The sequence below is a fragment of the Protopterus annectens genome, chromosome 15.part0, assembly GCF_019279795.1.
Source record: "Protopterus annectens isolate FY-2018-M chromosome 15.part0, PAN1.0, whole genome shotgun sequence".
NCBI lineage: Eukaryota > Metazoa > Chordata > Ceratodontiformes > Protopteridae > Protopterus > Protopterus annectens.
In genome coordinates this window covers 121590225-121614514 of record NC_056749.1, presented here as the reverse complement: position 1 = coordinate 121614514, position 24290 = coordinate 121590225, and the positions used below count along the sequence as shown (strand labels likewise).

The 24290-nt window shown below is 40.8% G+C and overlaps 1 protein-coding gene across 5 annotated transcripts in view; it reads right to left on the bottom strand.

Annotated features, from left to right (window-relative positions):
• Nucleotides 1–24290, bottom strand: part of PHKA1 (phosphorylase kinase regulatory subunit alpha 1) — a 3177076-nt gene that overhangs the window by 1404072 nt on the left and 1748714 nt on the right. For all 5 annotated transcript variants that reach the window (XM_044057561.1, XM_044057557.1, XM_044057558.1 and 2 more), the window contains exon 20: nt 3993–4169. In XM_044057561.1, the coding sequence (XP_043913496.1) occupies nt 3993–4169 (177 nt within the window). The remainder of the gene's footprint in view (nt 1–3992; nt 4170–24290) is intronic.

Sequence of the window (24290 nt, the reverse complement as noted above, 5' to 3'; positions counted from 1 at the left end):
CTGGAAGTAACAAAGGAGCCCTGAGGGGAACACTGACTGGAAGCTTGATCAAATTGACTGCCCAGGTGGGATAGACCTAAGAGGCTCAGAGATCAAATCCAACAGTGTGATACAGACAGGATCTGAAGGGGGCAAAGACATCCTCTCTCTATGCAGTGAGAAGGTAGTCTCTATTACCTCAAAGGCAGAAGGTTCAGGAGAAATGGCAGCTGGCCTCACCAGAGCTGAAGTCCCCTGCACTGACACACCCTGAATCCTGCCAGAGCCCTGCTTCAAGGAGGGAGCAGCATCCGAGCTGTCCAGTGCCAAGGCTCCTAGGGGGAAGGATGGCTCTGATACCCTCGCTGTTGGCCCCAACCCCCTGGAGCTGTCGCCGTCCCTTCAGCTTAGAGAGTAGTCTTGCTCCAAAAGGGTCAGAACCGGGTGACTCAAACATGACTGGAATAAAAGAACAACCTGACTTTGGATCCAACAATGATACTCTCAAACATCTTTCATTTGAGGGCTCCAAAACCACAGGTCGAAAAGAGGAGGAGAGATCAAATGAGGTTCTGTGGAGGGAAGGCTCATGGGTCAAACAGGAGCCAGAGATGGAATTACCCCCCATCTGGATCTGATCTCTGAGGACCTTCCATCTTTGCTTTAGACAAGTTCCTGGATGAGCTGGTTGATAGTGCCTGGAGTGTCTCCTCAGTGCCTGCTGCAGGAACTTTGAATGGAGCAGAGGAGAGATTCGCTACAGTGAGAAGTGGGGGTGGGGTGGATCTGAGGAGACTTAGATTTGAATTGGTAAGATCTGAGGTGGTCAGATCTGACTTCTTAGAAATCCTTGAAGGAAGCACAGTTGTTAGAGACAATCTTGTTGAATGGTCAGGAAAACATTTTCTAGAGTCCTTGTCTTTTAGAGACGATTCAGGCTTTCCTTTTTCAGACTTCATGGCAGGGGATTTCACTCCAGTAGCTAGAGAAGAGGAAGAGGAAGGAAGGAGGTCCTTCAAAACCAATTTGTTCATGCGGTCACTAAGTGCTTCCAAGTGGAAGCCTGCACAGATAGTGCAGTCAATATCCAAGTGGGTAGTGTCCAAGCAGTAAACACATTCCCTCTGGGCATCACAGTGGGGAAGCTTATGCTCACAGGAAGTGCATTTCTTGAAACCCCAAAGGCTTGTCTGACAATTTCACAATAGTCCAAAAAATAAAGAGAAAAAGAACATTTTTTTTTCTTCTTATAGCAGAGGATGTACAAACAATGGTACAAAGAATACCTTCTAGAGGGTAAGAAAGTAGGAAGAGAAAGGAGAAAAAAAAAAAGAAAAAGTACCAACAATGGTAAGCAGAGGAGTATCCTAAAAACAAACAGGTAAGCAAATCTGAGTTTGACAGAAAGTGAAAAATTACAAAGAAGGCAGGAGAGGAAGGGTAGGAAGACAGAATAACAGTCCAAAAAAAAAAAGGCTAAATTTACAACCTTTAAGAAACGCAACACCAACCGCTCGAGAGAAGGTGATCGACATCTGAGCAATATTGAGGCAAATGAGATTTGAGAGTAATATGGGTAAAGTGAGGAGCTTGAGAGTTTGATCGGTCTATCTGGAAAAAATGGCCAAGCCAGATGCAAGTTGGGATTAGAGATCCATCAGTTAAGGAATTAATGAAAATTACATAGGAATTACAGTTTCAGTAACAGTTCCAAGCACAAAAGTTCTTTAGTTTTGTTTAAAAAAGTTAGTTTCAGTCAAAATTAATGATGTAGGCTAATAGTATTACACAAGAAATAAATCATAAACTGATGACAAATTCCCGTTAGAAATGTTTAACATAAAAATGGTGCCAAAATCATGACTTAAATGAAAAAAAATCATTTAAAATGCTCTAATCCTGCTCCCTCACCTCAAATAATCACCACCCTGAAGAAAACACTGTAATATCAGCAAAAATTCCTGTCAAAATTTCCAAATAAAGCTGTAAACAAGAGCAGAGGTTTTACTGTGCTAGTCTAAATAAAAACAGAAGCATATACAAAAGTTCTAATCAGAAAAAAAACAGCCAAAGCAGCAGAATGCACTACTCAAGCACTGCCAAAAAGCACAAGGAGAAAATAAATCCCCTAAAAAGTTTCTGAACTCAGCAGCCAAGGCACTAATAAAACTGGAAGGGTTCTGAGGGTCTAAAAGGCAGTCCCTGTACTTTTTTTTTTCCAAACACCTTTACTGAATTACCACTGATGACACAGACAAATTTACATTCATGTAAAAGTAATCAAACTATATTAACAAGCACTATACTTCACATATATTGCTATATATCATCTAACTTAAGCAATACTACATAAATTATTCAATTCCTGCCTTTTTTAAATAGCTTTATTAAACCATCACTTACTACACAGCCAATCAATACATTTATATAAGTGAAATCAAACCACACAGACACAATCCTAGTCGCAAGCATTTTACATCACAACCATACTGACACACTCCCAGTTGCAAACATTATACATCACTTGTAAACTACCCAATCTTTCTCACTCAGACATTACATAGCTCGTTTAAGTCCTGCACCCTTTGAGACCTCAATCCTCCCTTGTTCCCACAATTCCCATTTTTTCTTATGTAGTTTGCTCCTACCCTTTTCTAAAGATCTTGATTCCAGTTGTTTTACCTGTTACTATATTCACCACCTCCAGTATAGTTGGTTTAGATTCTGATTTCCATTTTCTAGTAATTGCTTTTTTTTGGCAGCCACCATAATTATACACAGCAAAGCTTTACCATAACTAGGCAATTCCGATTCTGTACCACAGTTCAGAAAAATCTTCCTCGTCAGACCAATGTGCCCACCCAGCATCTCCGACAGTGCATCCTGCAGGGAATCCTTAAAGTCTTCCAACACACTGCACTCCCAGAAAATATGCTCCCAATTACCTCTTTTTTCCCCTTCACACCTCCACATTTACTATCTGCCTAAGGAAAAGTTCTCTGGAGTCTACTTGAGGTATAAAAATATCTATGTAAACATTTCCAGGCAAAAATCCTAAATCTTCTAGATTTTCTTGCATATTTTGGAGATGTACATATATCCCATTGTTCCTTTGTGAATTGCTTATCCAATCTCTCTTCCCAACCTTTTCTACCCTCTTTTGACTCATAGTTAATCATGCAATATTTTATATAGTCGACTAATGATTACTTTTTTAATGGTAGCTTTTGTTCTAGATGTTATTAAAAATTCTACCAGTGTTGGACTTTCGTTTAGGACTCCCTATTTCTTTCTCTTTGCCTTTACTCTGATATCAATCCCTGACAGGGTAGGCACTCTCTAACCTGCAGTCCAAATAAATTCTTGGTGTCATCTCATTCTATCATCCTTCCTTCTCTGGCTCCTTTGCCAATTTTCTCCAATAACGTCTGGCCCCCTCTTGCCTACTGTCAGTCCCTGTACTCTCAGGTAAGTTGTCCATCCCACCCAGAGACTTGCAGAGGAGGAGCTCTGAGCTTTGGTAGACTGTCAGAGACAGGTTAGCACAGCACTACCCATATGCTAATAAGGCAGTGTGTAATGTGTTTACATCCACTGATGACTAAGCAATGTATTCAATTAATTATTTAAAAAGTCATCAATGACAGCCTGCTTAACTTGACTAGTTTCCAGACAAAAGTAAGGACAATTATTTATTATCACTGACCGAGTATGTCAGGTGGAGACATAGCAGAATCTCTTAAAACAGCTAAATAAAATGCAGTTATAGCTTTAATAAAACAATTCCAAATATATTACTGCACTTACTGCTGTGACTATTTTTCAAATATGCTATTTTGTAAAATGGAAAATGACTTTCAATGGAATCAGTGTATCAATACATTTGAGGAGAATGAATTAACAAAAAAATAATCCAATACACAATTCAGTGAAGGTATCCAGCAGTCACCTCCAGTTGTAGCATTCAGATAAGGAAATTTCCACAATTACATTCATAGTTTACTGCTACTTACTTTGTACATTGAGTCCTTTTGCCTGGGACTCTAGAGAAATGAGATCCTGCGTAGTTTGGACTGCAGCCCGGAAACGACTTAGACCCCCTTTCTTAGAAGATGGAGGCAAGTTAGCTTTGGGTGTTGTTCTCTCCAGTAGATGATCTAAATACTGTGTCAGTTCATCACTGGCATCAACTATGAAACAATCAAGTAATGAATATCAGGACAGATAATGGAGCTGTAACTTAAACAACATATTTTACTTCTGTAAACAAATAGCAAGAAAATAAGAGAAGCAATATTATACAGAAGTGGTAGTTCGAGTATAGACACAGTAAATGCATTATGCCATGAAATGCACTGCAAACTTTCAAAGGTTGTCCCAGAAAAATGCCAAGACAAGAAAGTGAATTTCATGAAAATCTTAGAATACATATTACAGGTATGTGGAACAAATTGGTAATGGTAGCTTTCTGTAGGTAGGAAGATGACATACTGCAGTCAGCCAACAGCCTCCCTTACAATGCAGCTTCCGGATTATTTTCTTGCCATTTTACTAACTCACATGTACAAAAACACATGCACACTTGCAACACAAGGAAACAAAACTTAACTAGCTTGCACAGACAAGTGAAACTATTTCAATAATAATGCAGCGTGTGAAGATGCACTATAGCCAGATTCTGAAAAGTATTACTACTCAAAAAATCCTTTGAAAACAGGAACACAGCTGCTATAAGTTGTTCAGCAGAATAAGCAGTACAAAGTTGCACTGAGCTAAGCTGTGCTTGCAGCATAACAAATTAATGCCCTCATCTTCACAACAAAATGGAAAGTAAACCTAAAAGTCTAAGTCCAACAGATATTACTACTCCATTTCTCTTAATGTCCATCTACTCAACCTCCAATCCTGCTTCACGTCTGATTCTGCATTTTTGCTAACCGACTCATTCTTAAACTGGTAGATGCACTAAGACTGTTTCCTTTTGTGACTATGACATCTTCTATAAAAACTCAAGTAGGAGCTGCACCGCAAGGATAGCTATGAAGAGGATGAAGAATGGAAAGGCTGTTGGTCCAGATGACATACCTGTGGAAGCATGGAGGTGTTTAGGTGAAATGGCAGTGGAGTTTTTAACCAGACTGTTTAATGAAATCTTGGAAAGTGAGAGGATGCCTGAAGAATGGAGAAAAAGTGTTTTGGTACCAATTTTTTTTAAGAATAAGGGTGATGTGCAGAGCTGTAGTAACTACAGAGGGATTAAAATGATCAGTCACAGCATGAAGTTATGGGAAAGAGTAGTGGAAGCTAGGTTTAGAAGGGAAGTGATTAGTAATCAGCAGTATGGTTTCATGCCGGGAAAGAGCACTACAGATGCGATGTTTGCTCTGAGAGTGTTGATGGAGAAGTACAGAGAAGGTTAGGAGGAGCTGCATTGTGTTTTTGTAGACTTAGAGAAAGCATATGACAGGGTGCCTAGAGAGGAGTTGTGGTACTGTATGAGGAAGTCGGGAGTGTCAGAGAAGTATGTAAGAGTGGTACAGGATATGTACGAGGGTAGTGTGACAACGGTGAGGTCTGCTGTTGGGAGTGACGGATGTGTTTAAGGTGGAGGTGGGGTTACATCAAGGATCAGCTCTGAGCCCTTTCTTATTTGCAATGGTGATGGACAGGTTGAAAGACGAGATCAGACAGGCGTCCTCGTGGACTATGATGTTTGCAGATGACATTGTGATCTGTAGTGAGAGTAGGGAACAGGTGGAGGAGACCCTGGAGAGATGGAGATATGCTCTAGAGAGAAGAGGAATGAAGGTCAGCAGGACTAAGACAGAATATATGTGTGTGAATGAGAGGGAGGATAGAGGAATGGTGAGGATGCAAGGAGTAGAGGTGGCAAAGGTGGATGAGTTTAAATACTTGGGATCACTAGTTCAGAGTAATGGTGAGTGTGGACGAGAGGTGAAGAAGAGAGTACAGGCAGGATGGACTGGGTGGAAGAGAGTGTCAGGAGTGATTTGTGACGGAGTACCAGTAAGAGTGAAAGGGAAGGTCTACAAGAGGGTAGTGAGACCAGCTATGTTATATGGGTTGGAGACAGTGGCAATGACAAAAAGGCAGGAGTTTGCACTGGGTGTGATGAGGATGGATAGGATTAGGAATAAGTATATTAGAGGGTCAGCCCAGGTTGGAAGGTTTGGAGACAAAGCCAGAGAGGCAAGATTACGCTGGTTTGGACATGTGCTGAGGAGGGATGCTGACTATATTGGGAAAAAGATGTTAAGGATGAAGCTACCAGGTAACAGGAAAAGAGGAAGGCCTAAGATGAGGTTTATGGATGCGGTGAGAGAGGACATGCAGGTGGTTCGTGTGACAGAGCAAGATGCAGAGGACAGGAAGAAATGGAAACAGATGATCCGCTGTGGCGACCCCTAACGGGAACAGCCGAAAGATGATGATGGTGTGTTCGGTACTTTACATGCTAACTTAGTCTGGTTTAAGCTCAAAATGAGGTTTACTTCTCGAACAAACCTGAGGCTCATTTTTAACTTCATGAAGGCGATCCTTGAACTGGTGACTAGAAAGACTGCTGCTACTTTCTAGTTTAAACTACTGCATCTTACCCACCATCTCCTTCCCAAAGCTACAGCTCCTTCTTATGTAGTCGGGCCTTGATTAAGATACAAGTAGCTTCCTGTTGCAGAACAGAAAGACTTTCACTGGAAAGACCTACAGCAATTACATTCTGTGGTAGTACACTCACCATAACAGTAGACATTCAAACACAACCACCACTAGTGAAGTGCCATTAAATTAAGTGCAGCCAAAACTCCACTTCTTCAGTCTGACATCGAGTTTTGAATATCCCAAAAGAATAGGTACTCTTCCTCCCAAACTTGGGGCATCAGTGGACACTCAAGAAGAAAAGACAGTAGCCTATACCATTTCTGGTTCTTTCCTGTGTGAAGTAAACCACTAGCAACTATGCCTGAGAGTAAGCAGGCAAGAAGGGGATGACCTGATTAGGTAACGGTGTGAAAGTTTTGCCCAAATGGATGAAATCACAAAACCACTATGATGTCCCTTCCTCTGAAGTCTCTGTTATGAGAACTTCAGGTATACATGAGAGGAAAGGTCCTATGGTTTGACGGGAGGGATGGTAGTATCTGAACATCTACTCATTGTATGTGCTTTATTAAGTTTATCATAAGGATAACTGCTGCACTGTCTTTCACATTGCCTGAGAACAGTATTAAAACAGTGGGTAACGTGATCAGAGACAGGGAGTGGTAGAACTTGCATGCCTTGCCAGAATGCACTAGCAAACCTTGCTCTAATCCTGGACTGTACGAGTAGCTTGCTTTGTCTACAAAGGATAACAAAACAAAAAGCTCCAGATAGCTTCCTCACAAATGTCCTGTGCTAACACGTCTGAAAGGCATCTGTAATAATTACTGACATAGTGGAATAAGCTTTCATTTGCTATTGCAGAGTTTTACCATGGTCATAACAGAAGACAATACAATTTAGTCACTTAAGAGACAGTTTGCTTGGAGACTGATATGTCCTGCTTTACTACCATAAAAAGAAACAAAAAGCTGGTCTGCTAGCCTGAAATATTTTGTTGATTCAATCTGAAGCCACACACGCTTGAGAACATCTATTACATACTTGCATTTTCCTCAGATTCTGAGTTACTAGGTAGTTTTCATCATGAAAAAATGGTTGGGCCTAGCCACCACCTTTAACTTAAGGAAGACTCTGCAGGGCTCCTTGCACATCGAAGTCTGCAGCTGTAAAATTCTTCTCACCTAACAGTTAACAGAAAATACAGAAATAGTTGCTCCAGGATAAGATTTCAACAGCATCAGTATCAGCAAATTTTAAGGGGGGGGGGGGGACTTCCATTTCTCTATCCCAGAGTTAAGTTTCCAAGGGGGGAACCGTTCTTCCCGGGGTATTCAACTAAATAACCACTTTTAAAATTTTTAAGAAGCTGGGGATTATTGGCCAATGGAAGCTCCAAGTCAGAAATGATGAAATACCTAAGGGATGCCTTTTGACTGAAGTGTATGCAAGGCCCTTATGAAGTATGCCCATCAAATACAGCACAACACCCTGGACTGCGGCTGCTCTGCACAATGTGCTGTGTTCAATCATGCCATCTAGAGACTGCATTCCATTTCACTTGCCAAGATTTCCTGCTTGTGCTACGGTCTTCTGCAGGACCCATAATATGTAGGTAGGTAAGGATGGAGCTTCATCAGGGGATTAAGTTTAGAACCTCTAGTTTGAGGACTTTTAGGTTTAGGTCTACCAGTACTGCGTCTTGCTGGGTTAATGGGTACAAGGAGTTCATAAAATAAGCAGTTTCTCCCTACTTAACTACAACAGCTGTGAGCACCCATTTTACCACAAAAAAAGGACAATTAGGATGAGATTTACTATTTTTGCTCTAGCCTTTAGAACGACCCATGGAAGTAAGTGGAAGGAAAGGCAAAGAGGAATGAAGAGGCTTTTAGTGCCAATACCTCCTTGCATGATTAGCCAAAGAAAACTAGTTGAGCTGGCTGACTGTGAGGTGAAGTGGACTTGTTGCCACCCAATTTTAGTCAGTGTGGGAGATTGTGAAGTTTAACGTTCATGCATATAGTCTAGGGCTGACCCTGCTCACCAGGTATACAACAGAATGGTGGACCAAGGAAATACAGAATGCCTTCATATGTAGTTTTTGTTGTGTGGCAAGATTCCAGACTACCATAGTTATTCTAGAGAGATACAGGCAGTCAGGTCCCCCCATTTTTTAATGCATCACTTAACTACAGTACTGTCTGAACAGCCGAAATCCCACATCCCCCCCTTCCTCATTCTCTGCTCCCTGTCAGGTCCACCCCAATCCTCTTCACCTCTTTCTCCCTTTTTCCCATCCTTAATCATTGTGTCCTGTACAACTTTACCACACACACACACACACACACACACACACACACACACACACACACACACACTATACAAACTGTTACTACTTAAATGCAATACTAATCCCTTTCTTTCACTGCTTAGTATTTTAGTGCCATTACCCATCTTACTGATGCTCAGTGTTACTGTATTACTCTCTTGAACCAGTCTTGTGTTACTTACTCAAAACAATTTCTTCCCAGGCTGAGCCTGATAATGGTCCATCTGGACCAGTGCTCTACAGGAGGTAATAGAACTGTAAATAAACAGACTTCCAGAACTACTGGATTTCAGTTTATCTTGAGCATATGTTGTAGCTATATTAGGATAAGCAACTCCTTGTCACTGATATATTTGGTTCTGAAGGTTGTACCTCTCTTAAACCTTCAAGACCCCCAGCAATGTCTAATGTATCAATAAGTCGGTGACATGGACATCTGTGTGAGATATTACAAACATGCCTGGGTTGGCTTGCTCTTGTCTTGAGAGTCCACCATTTGACCTCCCTCTAAATTGAAAACACAATATCTTCTCCAGTGAGGAGAGGTGTTGCTGCCATAAATTCATAACATATAACAAACTTACTCCTGTACAGCCTGGCTATACAGGCCATGAGGACGGAGACTAACACACACTCCGAGGATGGACCTCACTGTCATACAGGTTTCTGCCCTGCCTTTAAGAAAAAAAGGGTTAATCAAGGTGATATTTTCTGTTAAGAAAAATAATCTGCTTGACTCTGTCTCCTTGACTTCTACCATGAAAGGTTTCCTGAAGGAGAGTACAAAACTGGGCTACATGTAACTAGGTGAAATGGCCAGACTGGTCAGGCATGTGGTAGCGAAGCCGAGATCCTTAATTACTACCTCTTAGGAGTAACCCTGTATAAAGCAGTTACTTGGGCATTGGTAAACTGAATGCCCTTCAATCTGATGGCAGCAAAGACTAAAACACAAAACATTTGGTAAATATCTCGGAAGCAGTAGAGAGCCCAGATAGAAAGACAGTAAACTGAATACGCTGTCAGCTCTTTAATGCTACTTTGGCCAAAAGATAACAGTACAAAGAGACGCCCTGTCTTTATGAAAAACTAAAAAAAGGAGAACAGCTACAATGGCCTGTAGCTCAGACATCCTGAGGTAGGGGCCAAAAGAACAGTCTTCCAACAGGATGTGTTTAAAAGACCGGAATAAAAAGATAAGCCCATACAAGCAGAATGTTTTTTCTATGTTCCATTTCTTAAATGTAGCTGGCTCCTTGGCCATATGTCTACTTATTTCTGCACCAGAGGCTGATATCATGGCACAAGTCTCTAAAAGAATCATAGCTATATTTGTCTGCACACTTTCTTTAACGTAACCTGAGACACTAAGTAATATCTTCTTTCATGACTCCATCTTGCTTCTTCTGCATCAAGCTCCAAGTATGTCAGCTTGTTAGGATAGCATATTAGTTTGGGAGTTTAAAGTTCCTACTCCAAAGTGACAGTTGTTCATCCTTTCTTCTAAATCCTGTTTGGAGTCCAACTTTCACTGACAGTGGAATGAGTATTTATTATTAGTTTGTGCCAGTCTGGATCGCATCACAATCTTCAGTGATTTTATTTCAAGGTCTGAATGAGGGCTTTCATAAAGGCAACTTTTTTTTTTTACAGCATAAAGCCAATCCAGCTTCTTGGAAGCCAGTAGCTATGACTCCATTTCCAGGAAAAAATTACCAAAAGTGTCCCTGAATGCTGAAAGACTGGAGGAAAAGCCATCAGTCTGGGCTTTTCAATACCCAGTAAATTCTAAATACCTTCTGAGTCCTAAATAGTTCTTCTGGTTCCCCTCCCTTCTTTATTTACTTATTTAATCTGGTAACCAGGAAAGAGCACTGATCCCAATGGACATATTTCAGTGTCACCCCAGACAAAAATAAATGACAGTAGACAAGCAAGTTAACAAGTAGTGTTATGAATACAAAGAAAACACTGTGTGCAGAAAGCAATGAATCAATAATAATCAAGTACACAGTACAGAGGGAGGAAGGGATGGTTAGAGTAAGGAGGAAAGATGAAAGAGTTAAATAGTGAAGGGATAAAGCACAGTGTAAAAGACAGCAAAAATAAAGTAAGGGCACACAGAAATTAACTACATACAATATATACAATGAGGAATAGATGTCAAATATTAGTTCAGGGAAAGAACATGACAAAGACAGATGTGCCTGGCTGATGGAGGGAGTGGGGGATTAGATGATGTGCCCAAAGGGAAAGCATCTGCAAACTGACTTGGACTTGAAATGATCTTTAAACCAGGCACAAAATGATGGGGTATGATGCAAGGTCTTCACGAAAAGTAGGGAGGGATTTTCAGTGTATGGGGCCTACAATGGGGAAGGCATGGTTAGTGTAATGAAGTCTGGTTCTGGAACACTGAGGAAGTGAACCATAGTGACTAAGATTTCTTAGACTGTAATGGAGGGGATCACCTGAAAAGGGTGGAGACAAGGGAATGACAGGAGTTTTCTTTGAGGAGTTTGCCGAGTTGGGATCCAAGGAGGAGAGGTTGGAACAGTGTTGGACAGGTAGCCAACTGGCTTTATTAAACTTTATAAAATGCTGTTCATTTCTACTAGACAGGGTAATACAATGACATATAAAACTGCTTATGGTTTGGATGGTGGAGGAGTTTTTCTTGGATGCTGCTGCAACCAGTGAAGTTCACATTCACGCTGGGCTACTAGAAGGCCTTTGCCTATGGTTTTCCTGGTTGATCTGTAGAGAAAGGAAGAAATATTTTAGGGCTAAAATAGGAGGAAATTAATTTTCTTCTAAATTTGTTCAAGGTGAAGATGAAACTTCATTACGGAATAAATAAACATACCAAGGTAGTTGAAGAGGATGACTTAAAGGGGTTTTCAAGATGGTCATAGGTAATAAATGACTAATTGGTACCAGCTTTTAATGGCAGAAACACTAAACATACTTTAGTTTTGGAAATGTTAAGCATTAGCTTTTTGTTATTAAGTGATTTGATAAGAGATAGGAAGTCAGTTTGTAGTTGTATGGCCGAATTGGTATGGCTGGAGTGAAATAAGGCCATGTCATCAATATAAATTAAGAGAGAGATGAGGGAGGTCAAGTTGCAGTTTTTAATGAAAAAGGAAAATAGAAGGGAGCCAGACTGGAGCCCTGAGGGAGTCCTTTAAGGAGAGAGGTGGAAGCAGAAACAGTGTTCTGAAACTGAACAGAGAAGTACTGAGTGGAAAGATCACTTTTAAACCATCTAGCTGTACCTTGGCTAATTCCCGTTTCAGTTAGGTTATCAGCAAGTGTCTATACTGCTGTAAAATTGCTCCTATCAGCCCAAAACCCATGTTGTTCAGAGAATATTACATTGGAAGATGTAATGGCTTAGTTGACGGTTAACTAATTTTTCAAAGATGTTACCAACTATGGGAAGAATAGAGAAGGGACAGAAGTTAGTGGTGTTGGATGAGTTAGTTTTTTGGGGGAGAGATTAACAGCGGTTTTCCAGATATCAAGCATGATGTTTTGTGTTAGGCAGTGATTACAAATGTGAAGAAAGGATGGGATTATTAAATTCTTACACAGGAATAAGAACCACAAGAGAAGATTCCCAGGACCAGCAGGCAAGTCAGGTTTTAGTTCTTAGCTTTGACGGCTTTGAAATGGAAATTGGGAATATGGGAGGGTGTTGGAGAGAAGTTAAAGGAAGAGGAGGGGTTACTAATGGAATCAGGGATGGGAAGTGTACTGAAGTGGAGGCTGAAATCAGCTGCTGTGAGGTGAGACAAGGAGAAGTGGATCTTAGCTCGATCAGTACGACCTTTCAAGCGGTGGACTTCTGCCCACAATTTTTAAAGCAAGTTGAGAATGGATGACTGATGCTTTTTTTTTAATGCAATTTTTATTTTGCCTTACTGCCTGTTTAAATAGATTTCTTAGCTTAGTATACTGTTGCCTGGAAGTTGAGGATCGTTTTTTCCAAGTATGCCACATATGTCCCTGAAACTAAGGCAGCACTTCAGTTCCTATGCGAGCCAGTTGTTTTTTGAGGGGGTTTATACATATATACATATATATATATCTCATCATTCTCTTTCGGCTTTTCCCGTTAGGGGTCGCCACAGCGGATCATCTCTTTCCATTTCTTCCTATCCTCTGCATCTTGCTCTGTCACACCAACCGCCTGCATGTCCTCTCTCACCACGTCCATAAACCTTATCTTAGGCCTTCCTCTATTCCTCTTACCTGGCAGCTCCATCCTTAGCATCTTTTTCCCAATATACCCATCATCCCTCCTCAGCACATGTCCAAACCAACGCAATCTCGTCTCTCTTGCTTTGTCTCCAAACTGTCCAACATGAGCTGACCCTCTAATATACCGATTCCTAATCCTATCCATCCTAGTCACACCGATTGCAAATCTTAACATCTTTAACTCTGCCACATCCAGCTCTGACTCCTGCCTTTTGTCAATGCCACTGTCTCCAACCCATATAACATAGCTGGTCTCACTACACTCTTGTAGACCTTCCCTTTCACTCTTACGGATACCCGTCTGTCACAAATCACTCCTGACACTCTTCTCCACCCATTCCACCCTGCCTGTACTCTCTTCTTCACCTCTCTTCCACATTCACCATTACTCTGAACTGTTGATCCCAAGTACTTAAACTCGTCCACCTTTACCAACTCTACTCCCTGCATCCTCACCATTCCTCTACCCTCCCTCTCATTTACACACATATATTCTGTCTTAGCCCTGCTGACCCTCATTCCTCTGCTCTCTAGAGCATATCTCCACCTCTCCAGAGTCTCCTCAACCTGATTCCTACTCTCACTACAGATCACAATGTCATCTGCAAACATCATAGTCCACGGGCCTCCTGTCTGATCTCATCTGTCAACCTGTCCATCGCCACTGCAAATAAGAAAGGACTCAGAGCTGATCCTTGATGTAATCCCACCTCCACCTTAAACGGATCTGTCACTCCCACTGCAGTCCTCACCACTGTCACACTACCCTCGTACATATCCTGTACCACTCTTACGTACTTCTCTGCCACTCCCGACTTCCTCATACAATACCACAACTCTTCTCTAGGCACCCTGTCATATGCTTTCTCCAAGTCTACAAAGACGCAATGCAACTCCTTCTGACCTTCTCTGTATTTCTCCATCAACACTCTCAGAGCAAACATTGCATCTGTAGTGCTCTTTCCTGGCATGAAACCATACTGCTGATCACTAATCATCACCTCCCTTCTTAACCTTGCTTCCACTACTCTTTCCCATAACTTCAAGCTGTGACTAATCAGTTTTATCCCTCTGTAGTTACTGCAGCTCTGCACATCACCCTTATTCTTAAAGATAGGTACCAAAACACTTTTTCTCCACTCCTCAGGCATCCTCTGACTTTCCAAAATTTCATTAAACAATCTAGTTAGAAATTCCACTGCCATTTCTCCTAAGCACCTCCATGCTTCCATTGGTATGTCATCTGGGCCAACAGCCTTTCCATTCTTCATCCTCTTCATAGCTGCCCTTACTTCCTCCTTGCTAATCTGTTTCACTTCCTGATTCACTATCCCCACATCATCCAACCTTCTCTCTCTCTCATTCTCTTCATTCATCAGCCTCTCAAAATACTCTTTCCATCTACTCAACACACTCTCCTCTCTTGTGAGTACCTTTCCCTCACTATCCTTTATCACCCTTACATGCTGCACATCTTTCCCAGCTCTGTCCCTCTGTCTAGCTAATCGGTACAGGTCCTTTTCTCCCTCTTTAGTGTCCAATCTCTCGTACAACTCTCCATATGCCCTATCCTTAGCTTTTGCCACCTCTCTCTTTGCCATCCGCCTCATCTCCTTATACTCATGTCTACTTTCTTCATCTCTTTGACAATCCCACTTCTTCTTCGCCAGCCTCTTCCTCTGTATACTCTCCTGTACTTCCTCATTCCACCACCAGGTCTCCTTGTCCTCCTTCCTCTGTCCAGATGTCACACCAAGCACCTTTCTAGCAGTCACCCTTACTAGTTCTGCTGTAGTTACCCAGCTATTCGGTAACTCTCCACTGCCTCCCAGTGCCTGTCTTAACTCTTCCCTAAACTCCACTTCACAATCACCCTTTTTAACTTCCACCATTTAATCCTTGGCACAGCTTTCACATTCCTCCTCCTCTTCTTGATCACCAACGTCATTCTACATACCACTAATCTATGCTGCTTAACTACACTTTCACCTGCCACCACTTTACAGTCTCCAATCTCCTTAAGACTGGCCCTCCTACATAGTATATAATCAACTTGTGAGCATCTTCCTCCACTCTTGTACGTCACCCTATGCTCCACCCTCTTCTTAAAATACGTATTCACCACAGCCATGTCCATCCTTTTCGCAAAATCCACAATCATCTGACCTTCTGCATTCCTCTCCTTAACACCATACCTACCCATCACTTCCTCATCCCTCTGTTCACTTCACCAACATGCCCATTAAAGTCCGCTCCAATCACTAGTCTCTCACCCTTGGGTACACTCACCACAACTTCATCCAACTCACTCCAAAATTTCTATTTCTCTTCCATCGCACACCCAACTTGAGGAGCATATGCACTAACAACATTCATCATTACACCATCAATTTCGAGCTTCATAAACATCACTCGGTCAGACACTCTCTTCACGTCTAAAACACTCTTGGCATATTGTTCCTTTAGTATAACCCCTACCCCATTTCTCCTGCCATCCACACCATGATAAAACAATTTGAACCCGTTTCCTAAACACCTGGCCTTACTTCCCTTCCATCTGGTCTCTTGCACACACAATATATCAACCTTCCTTCTCTCCATCATATCAGCTAGCTCTCTTCCTATACCAGTCATACTGCCAACATTCAAAGTTCCTACCCTCACTGCTACACTCCTAACCTTCCTCCTATCTTCCTGCCTTTGGGCACGCCTTCGCCCTCCTCTTCTCCTTCGGCCAACAGTAGCCCAATTTCCGCCAGCACCCTGTTGGCTAACAGTACTGGTGGCGGTCGTTGTTAACCCGGGCCTCGACCGAACCGGTATGCAATTATGAAAAGTTCTCCGCATCAGTAATTTTTGGCAGAAGTTTTATGCCGGATGCCCTTCCTGACGCAACCCTCCCCATTTATCCGGGCTTGGGACCGGCACAAAGAAATGCACTGGCTTGTGCATCCCCAGTGGCTGGGTTATATATATATATATATATATATATATATATATATATATATATATATATATATATATTTTTTTTTAATGTTCTTGCATTAACCAGACTGACTCTGTAAAGCAAATATCTTCAAGGGAGGGCCAGAAGATTATGATTCTTCTTCCTTTGCATCACATCTCATGGAGAACAGAACTGAATGAAGTTGCTGAGGCCCTACTCTTATTCTTCAAAGTCTAAGTCAGATGACCTCTTCTGGGAATTTACATTTTTCTCCAGCTGGAAAGGGTTGTACTGCAAAAGTTAAGAACACTCCCAATGGGGGGCAATGGAATTTCTACCCTCTGTGCTAAGCTACTTACTATGCTTCAGTTAACTGCCTACAATCAGGAAAATATTAAGACCACAGTAGGAAGTTAATGGGAGAGGAAAACACCCACTGGACAGACTTCTGTCCCACACAGTAAAAGCTTGCAGGCCAGGTCAGCTACGCTTTTCAAAAATTGCTGCTCTGATGGACAGAAAAGGCTCCATGCAGCCAGTGCAAGGAAGGCATAACAGCCCAAGATGGTGAAGTTATATCACTCGTCATATCATGTCAAATAGCACGCATGCACCAACCAACGTGTATGTGCAGTTCCTTCCCTGATACAAATAGTCACCACTAGGGGAGGGGTGGAAGAATTAAGCCATAAAATAAAGATGTTTTCATTCTCATTCCCAACCCCCCCCCCCCCCCCAAGCACTGCAATGGGAGGCTTAATGTTTGGCAGGCATGGGAACAAAAATTAGTTCCATATACAAGGACTGTAAGAGCTCCAATATTCTCAAGGCTGTAGTATACTCCTCGTGATTTTCAGAAATGTAAAAGTATGTGATATTAAGAACTGGCACATTTTGACTGTAGACAGCAAAATTTAGACTATAGTAGGAGAAAGGTCAAAATTTTAGGAATCAACAAAACCTTAAACAGCAATTAAGTTATAAAAATATGGCTACTAGTTATAATTTTAAAACAGCTGTTAAACAGGCACTTTCCCATATTATAATTGCAAGTGGATAAAGAGACTGATGTATACATACATAACTGGTGTAATGTAACAATGCCAATTTAGTGTAGATAATAAACTTGCGATATTTGTTTAGTATTCTATGTGGGGAAAGACCAATACAATGTTCAAAGAAAGAATTAGTGAACATGATTGTGATATCCATAAGGGGAATAATAATAATAATGCATTATTTAGATATAGTAAGAATATAGATGATAATCATACTTTTTAAGTTTATAGCCATTTAAATATTAAGGAAAAATCTGGGGGGTAGTCACATAAGACCCATACAAAGGCAGTAGAATTCACTTAGATTACTGGGTTGAATGCAACTGTCTCCTGGTATAAATGGAGACATACAGACTAAAACCAGGATTAAAAGAAAAAACGGTTGACTTGTTAACTGCTGGTATCAGGTGACTTGTGAAGTTTTGAACTGCATGACTTTCACTTGTTTTTTACTTTTAACTACATAAAAGAGTTTGATGTATTTGAATCAAGTGTTCTTAGCCTGGTTTTTTGTTCTGTTTTTTTACTTTGTGAACACCCCTGAAGCTGTAGACAAACTAAGGCAGAGAACTGAAAATGTAACCAGACACAGAAAACGTTAAATCTGAAATCTTTTAATAATTGGAATGTGATAACTATCTTTTAAAATTCAGATTTACCAAAAAACTGAGAGATGGAATGAGATGCAACAAAGACTGCATAAACAGCATTCTGAATTTTATGACTTTGATGTGAAGCTTTAAAAAAGACAGGTCTCCAGGTTATTTCCTTCAACACCAAAAGGATAACTTTCATAGTGCCTTTATAAATGCATCACTTAAGACACACACACACACACACACACACACACTAACAGAAAAGCAAACAAACCATATTAACATTTTTCCATTTACATATATTATACATTGTATGTGTTGTCTTTCTTTATAACTGACATTCGGTCCAGCATTATACAAATCGCTCAATTCCTGCCTTCCCTTAAAGCTCACTGATCCTCCACCGCAACATTATTCTGCATGCTCTGTTCCCACAAATTCCACTTACTGCTATATAACCTGCTCCCTCCCTTTTCTAAAGATACTTCTTCCAATTTTTCTCTATTTTACAATACTTCATATACTGTTGGTTTAGATTTGGCTTTCCATTTTCTAGCAATTGCTTTTTTAGCAGCCAAAGGAATTAAACTTTATTAGGCCTTACTGCATCGAGGCAATTCACATCCCGTCTCCTAGCTCAAAATAATCTTTTCCTTAGTTACATCGGTTTGCTACCCCAATATTTCTGACAGAGTACTGCGCAGGAAATTTTTAAAATATACCAACTCATTACAATCTTAAAAAATATTTCCAGTTACCTTTTCCTTCCCCATCACACCTCCAACATTTGCTATCTACCCGAGGAAAAATTATTTTGAAGTCTAGTTGGGGTATAAAAATATTGATGCAAACACTTCCAATAAAAAATCGTAAACCTTCTGAACTTTCTTGCATATTTGACAGCCATACATATGTCTTCCCATTTTTCTCTTATAAATTGCTTTTCCAGTCTCTATTTACAATTTTCTTTCCAGTCTTTCCTTACAATTTTTTCAAATCTCTTCTGATGGATTCTTATACATATGTTTATTTATTTGCCCTACTAATTATCTTCTTTTTAACAGCAGCTTCTACTCTAAAATTGAATAAAAACTCTGTAAGAGCAGGTTATTCACTTAGGACTCCCCCATTCCTTTCTCTTGCCTATACTCTAATATCAATCTCAAACAGGGAAGGTAGTCTCTGACATGGAGTCCAAATAACATCTTGGCCTTATCCCACTCAATTACCTTAGTTATTTGCTCCCAATACCTTGGTTTATTTGACAATTTTGTCTAGTAAATTCCAGTCCCCTCTTGCAAATTTTTCTGTACCACTTTCTGCATTCATTCCTATTTGCAAAATGTCCTTTCTCTAATGCCATGTTAGCTTGGTTCTTAACACTTTCTGCAACTTTATGAATGTAACATTCTGTGGTTATTATGCTTACGGATCTGCATCCAAAATTTCATTTTTTCTCATTTTTGAATCACCCTCAAACACTTCATTATCTCTTTCTACTTTTAATTATAACATTGCGTTACATACCTGATTTTTAAATGTGTAACTGTAAAATATCCTTTCAAATCAGGTAATCCTGAATCACCTTGCTCTAGATGAAGGATCAATTTATCCCACTTAACTCATGCTCTCTTTCTCTCACAGGATTTCTTCAACTCTTTATTAACTGTTGTCCACAACTTATTTGACTGATAAAAATATGCCTAGCTTGTTTATAAAACTTATTATTTATACCCATAAACAAGAGCTTCCAGTTTCTCAGTTTCTGTATTATCTTTGGCTTAGTCTCTTCCCACATATCCTTTGCTGCCATAACAGAAGCCCTTTTAATCCTTATTCCAAAATTTTTCATCAATCATGACCCATAAATATGGGTATTGCTGAACCTCGCCATGAGTGGATACATAATTTATGGCTATAGCCTTTGTTTCATCTTTATTTTATGTGCCAGAAAGACTTGAAACTGCCTCAATATTTTCCAGAACACTGACATGTCCTTTTCTGGATTTATCATACAAAATAATATCATCTGCAGATAAAGCCAACTTCTTTTGTTGATTACATATCCATCATATCCTTGAATTTTTTGAGTTCCTTATCTTCTTTGCCAGTGGCTCTAAATATAAAGCAAATAAAGGAGAAAGAGAACATCCCAGCTTGTTTCCTCTGTTCAAACACCTTATCAGAGAGGAACCTTCCCACTTTAATTCTTGCCTCAGATCATGCATACAACTCCCTAATTTAACCTCATTTTTCTATCGAGGAATGCAAATGCTTCCTATGCTGTACTCACAAAAACCCATCTTACGCTGCTGAATGCTTTCGCTGCATCAAGACCCACCAGCAATAGTGGTAATTTTTTTACATTCTGGTTCCCTCTGGATCATCATTGTTCTATTACTGTTGTCAAATGTCTGACCACCACAAAACCAGATTGATAAATACCGATCAATACCTGTCAATCCTGTCAACACATTTGCCATTCTTTTAGCTAATGCAAACACTTTACAATCAAGGTTTAAAACTGAAATGGGTCTACATGAGATTGGGTTGAACATCATCTTTTGACGATGGGGAAGGAAGAACTGAAGAGCCCAAAGCCTGGGCAAAATGATAAAACTTGACTGATAAGTAGGTACTGGGAATTTAAAATAGTTGGTGATGTCACCTGACTGGAAACAAAGTTATGAGGTAGAATTTTGTGACAACCCTAAAACCTCTACTCCTTGCCCCTAGTTATAGTTTCTGACAGCAACGCAAAACTTTTATTAACAGAAAAAAAATACTAATTTAAAAGGAATTTACTTGTAGGGAATCCAGACTGTAAATTATCTTAGTGACCACCAATAAAAAACACCACATTTATTTCCCATCAACAATTTTTTTACAGAAAAGAATATTTTTTTTTTATAAAAACTGATAAAGGGGCAAGTATTTCCTAACAGTGTACTCCAGTCCAGCCTTGGTAAAGCTTTAGTCAACCAAAATCAGCACGGAAGAGCATACTTTGATGGCAAGAAAGTTCTGACGGACTGGCGCACTAACCTCTAACTTTATACCACTCTCTTCAAATTGTACAGCATTTAGGGCATGTGGAAAGAGCCTTTAAGCTACAGAAGCTGACTGGCTGTCATATCCTTGTCTGGATACAACTCATAAGGTTAGGCTACTGCACCAGTGATTGAAAGATGAACATTTTATAATGTTCCTGATCTGCCTTGAATTGTAGAAAATGTTTGAGAGTCTTGCAGATAAGGCTATGCAAGTGGACAATATTTAGGTCCAATGTAGTCAAACGCACATCTGGAATGGGCTTGGGGAGGAGCACCTATGAGGTAAATAATGAGGAATTTGGTTACATTTTAAAATCTGTACAGATTGGATAGGTCTTTTCCTAATAATCTGTGACTTCATGTCATTGGTGTGTAGTCCCTAATTTACTGATTTTTAAACAGTGTTTCACATGTACTCAGCATTTAAACTGCATTTACCTCACTTAGAAGGGCTTTGTATTCTGCTGCAACTTATTTGTCAGACTTTGGTTTTAAGAGCAAAGTGTCTTCCCTTACAGACTGATTCCACCTTCTTTACAAATACTGCTCCAACTCCTGGAATAACGCCGGTGCTCTACTCCATAGCCAGTTCAAACTAAAGTATGTTCCAAGCTCACACCACAAATTAGTCTTACTTTGTCTACTGTAAGGGCTATTCACATACCACTGAGACTCCCCAAACCCTCAACTCTATTAAAAACCTTGCCTCTATCTCTCTCTGCCATCAATAAGTTAGTCAAGACCTTAGTGCCAACTCTCTTAGTGAGCTATACTCTTGTTTTCTGTTTGTGGTTAGCTATACTCTTGTTTTCTGTTTGTGGTTTCCTTTTAACTGTTTACAGCAGTTACAGACCTCACAGCTCTGCTACTTCTTTCCAATCCAAAGGATCTGGCAGCAGCTCTCCCTAAGCTAACAGTCCAATGCTCAACCCATTAGCCAGTTACCTTCAAACTGCTGCTTTGGCAAAACTCCTACCTACACTGTTACCAGCAATCACTGATAGTTTTTCACTCACCTCTGCTGGGGCTGTATCTGCTCCATTTGCCCAGAGGGCTCACTCCGCTCCCCTACCCTGCCCCCCCTTACCCTGCCCCCAATTCTCACCCACCCCACTATCCATACATTTATTCATCCCAACTCCTCCCACATATCCTACCATCCAATTACACTACACCACACACATTCCACTCAAACTCCTCACCCAATCTAAACAATGCCCCCACCATATCCTATCTACTAAACCTAATAGCCCTGCTAACCTCCCTCACTTGTCTTCCTTACCTTCCACTACTCCCTAACCCCTCCTATACTGCACCTTCACATTACACAACCACTTCCCAACATACTTCCACACCACCCTTCACCTCCATAACTCATGAACTCTACTCTTCTAACCCAACCCTACTATTAAAACAAAATCCTACCTATCCCACCCCTCACATAACACACCCCTCCAAACTTCACACCAACAAATCCAACCCCTACCATCGCTCAAACTCTCCATCCACATTAAACTACCTTATACTCATTCTCCATCGAATTTCCCCCTCACTCTCCAGTGACATCCATCCCAATCCTGGCCCCACTACCACCACAGAAACCACTAATCCCCCCTCCCACATATCCTCAAACTTCCAAATCTATTCACCTTGCTACATTCAATGCCCAAAGCCTTCGAAATAATATCCCTAACCTCCATGCCTGGCTTTCCCACAACCACCCTGACACAGTAGCAGTCTCACAGACCTGGCTTAAACCATTCATAAAAGACAATGAAATTCTTCCACCAGGATACCAAATGATTCACAATGACAGACTTGACAAGAAAGGTGGAGGTGTAGCCATAATCTACTCCTCCTTCTATACCATTACCCAATGCACCAATCTTACCCAAACTTTGCCAACGCCGAAATAACTATAGCTCTACTAAAAATACAAAATCACAATTCCATATGTATAGCCACCCTCTATATACCCCCAGGCAATAATATCCCAATACTAGAAGATATCCTTTCCTGGTTTTACTCTAACATTAAAAATGAAACCTATATCCTTGGTGACATGAACATTAACAGGGCCACTATAAACTCTCAAGCCCCATCTCACATAGTCAACCTCTAACTTCACCCAACTAATAAACTCTCCTACCAGGCCAAACAAAGATGGGGCCTCTGGCACCATCATTAACTGGATCTTAAAATCCCATCGCAACCTTTGTCTTAAATGCAGTAATCCTCCCAGACACTCTTAGCGACCACCTGCCAGCCTTTGCTGACCATCACCACTCTCCTCTTCAAAACTTGGTACCTTTCCTTCTTCAACCCTCAAACTTTCTCCGAATGTCTAAAACTGACTGACTGGACCCCCCCCCTAAGAAACCAGCCCCTTGACAACACCATCATCTACTTCAATGAAACTTTCTTAAACCTACTCAACAACCACACTCCTATAAGAACCAAATGTACCAAGGCTATAGCCTCTCCCTGGCTATCAAAAGAAACTAAACTTACTAACTATGCTCCAAAGACACAAAATGTGGAAGCGATACCAAAGAAACAAACAGCATAACTCCCTACTTGAATTCAAACAACTTCGTAACGCCGTAAAAAAACTAATAACTAGAGACCGCAAACCATACTTCTCCAAACTTCAATCCAACACTCAACCAACTCTAAAAAATTCTGGAACACCATCTCCTCCCTTCCCACCCAGGAAATAAAGATAACCCCTGTTTCAACCCCAACCTCATCTATCTTGGGAATGTCACTCTATTCATCTCCTTTTTGGATTGTATAGCTTAAATGGTCTTCCTCCTTCCCTCACCCCCCCACTTAATACGAACCAACCTACCCCATCGCTTGATCTCATACCTCCTTTCTCCCCCTTCAAACTAAAACCCATCCCCACAAGTACAATAAAAAAATACTCCTCCAACTTGCCGCAATGCACCTGATAATCTACCATCACCCTTCCTCAAAATATCTGCTGATAGCATTGCCTTTCTCATTTCCATCTTAACAAACAGATCCATCCAAGAATCCTAGGTCCCTTCTATCTGGCAACATGCATACATCATCCCACTCCATAAGGGAGGTAAACACACTGACACCACCAATTTCATGCCTACTGCCATCATTTCCCCACTATCTAAAATTCTGGAAAAATGTATCCATTCTCAACTGATCCCATACCTAACATACAATAACCTTCTCACCCCCACTGAACACGGCTTCTGCCCTGCCGTAGTACCATGACTCCCCACCTTTCCTTTCTTTAGACCATTAACCAAGCACATGACTGGCAAATTCGTATCTACTCTGTTACTAGACCTATCCAAAGCTTTTGACACCATCTCCCACCCCTCACTCCTATCTCAACTGCCCTCTCTAAACATCTCTCCTTCCACCATAGCCGGGTTGTCTAGCTACCTCTCCAAA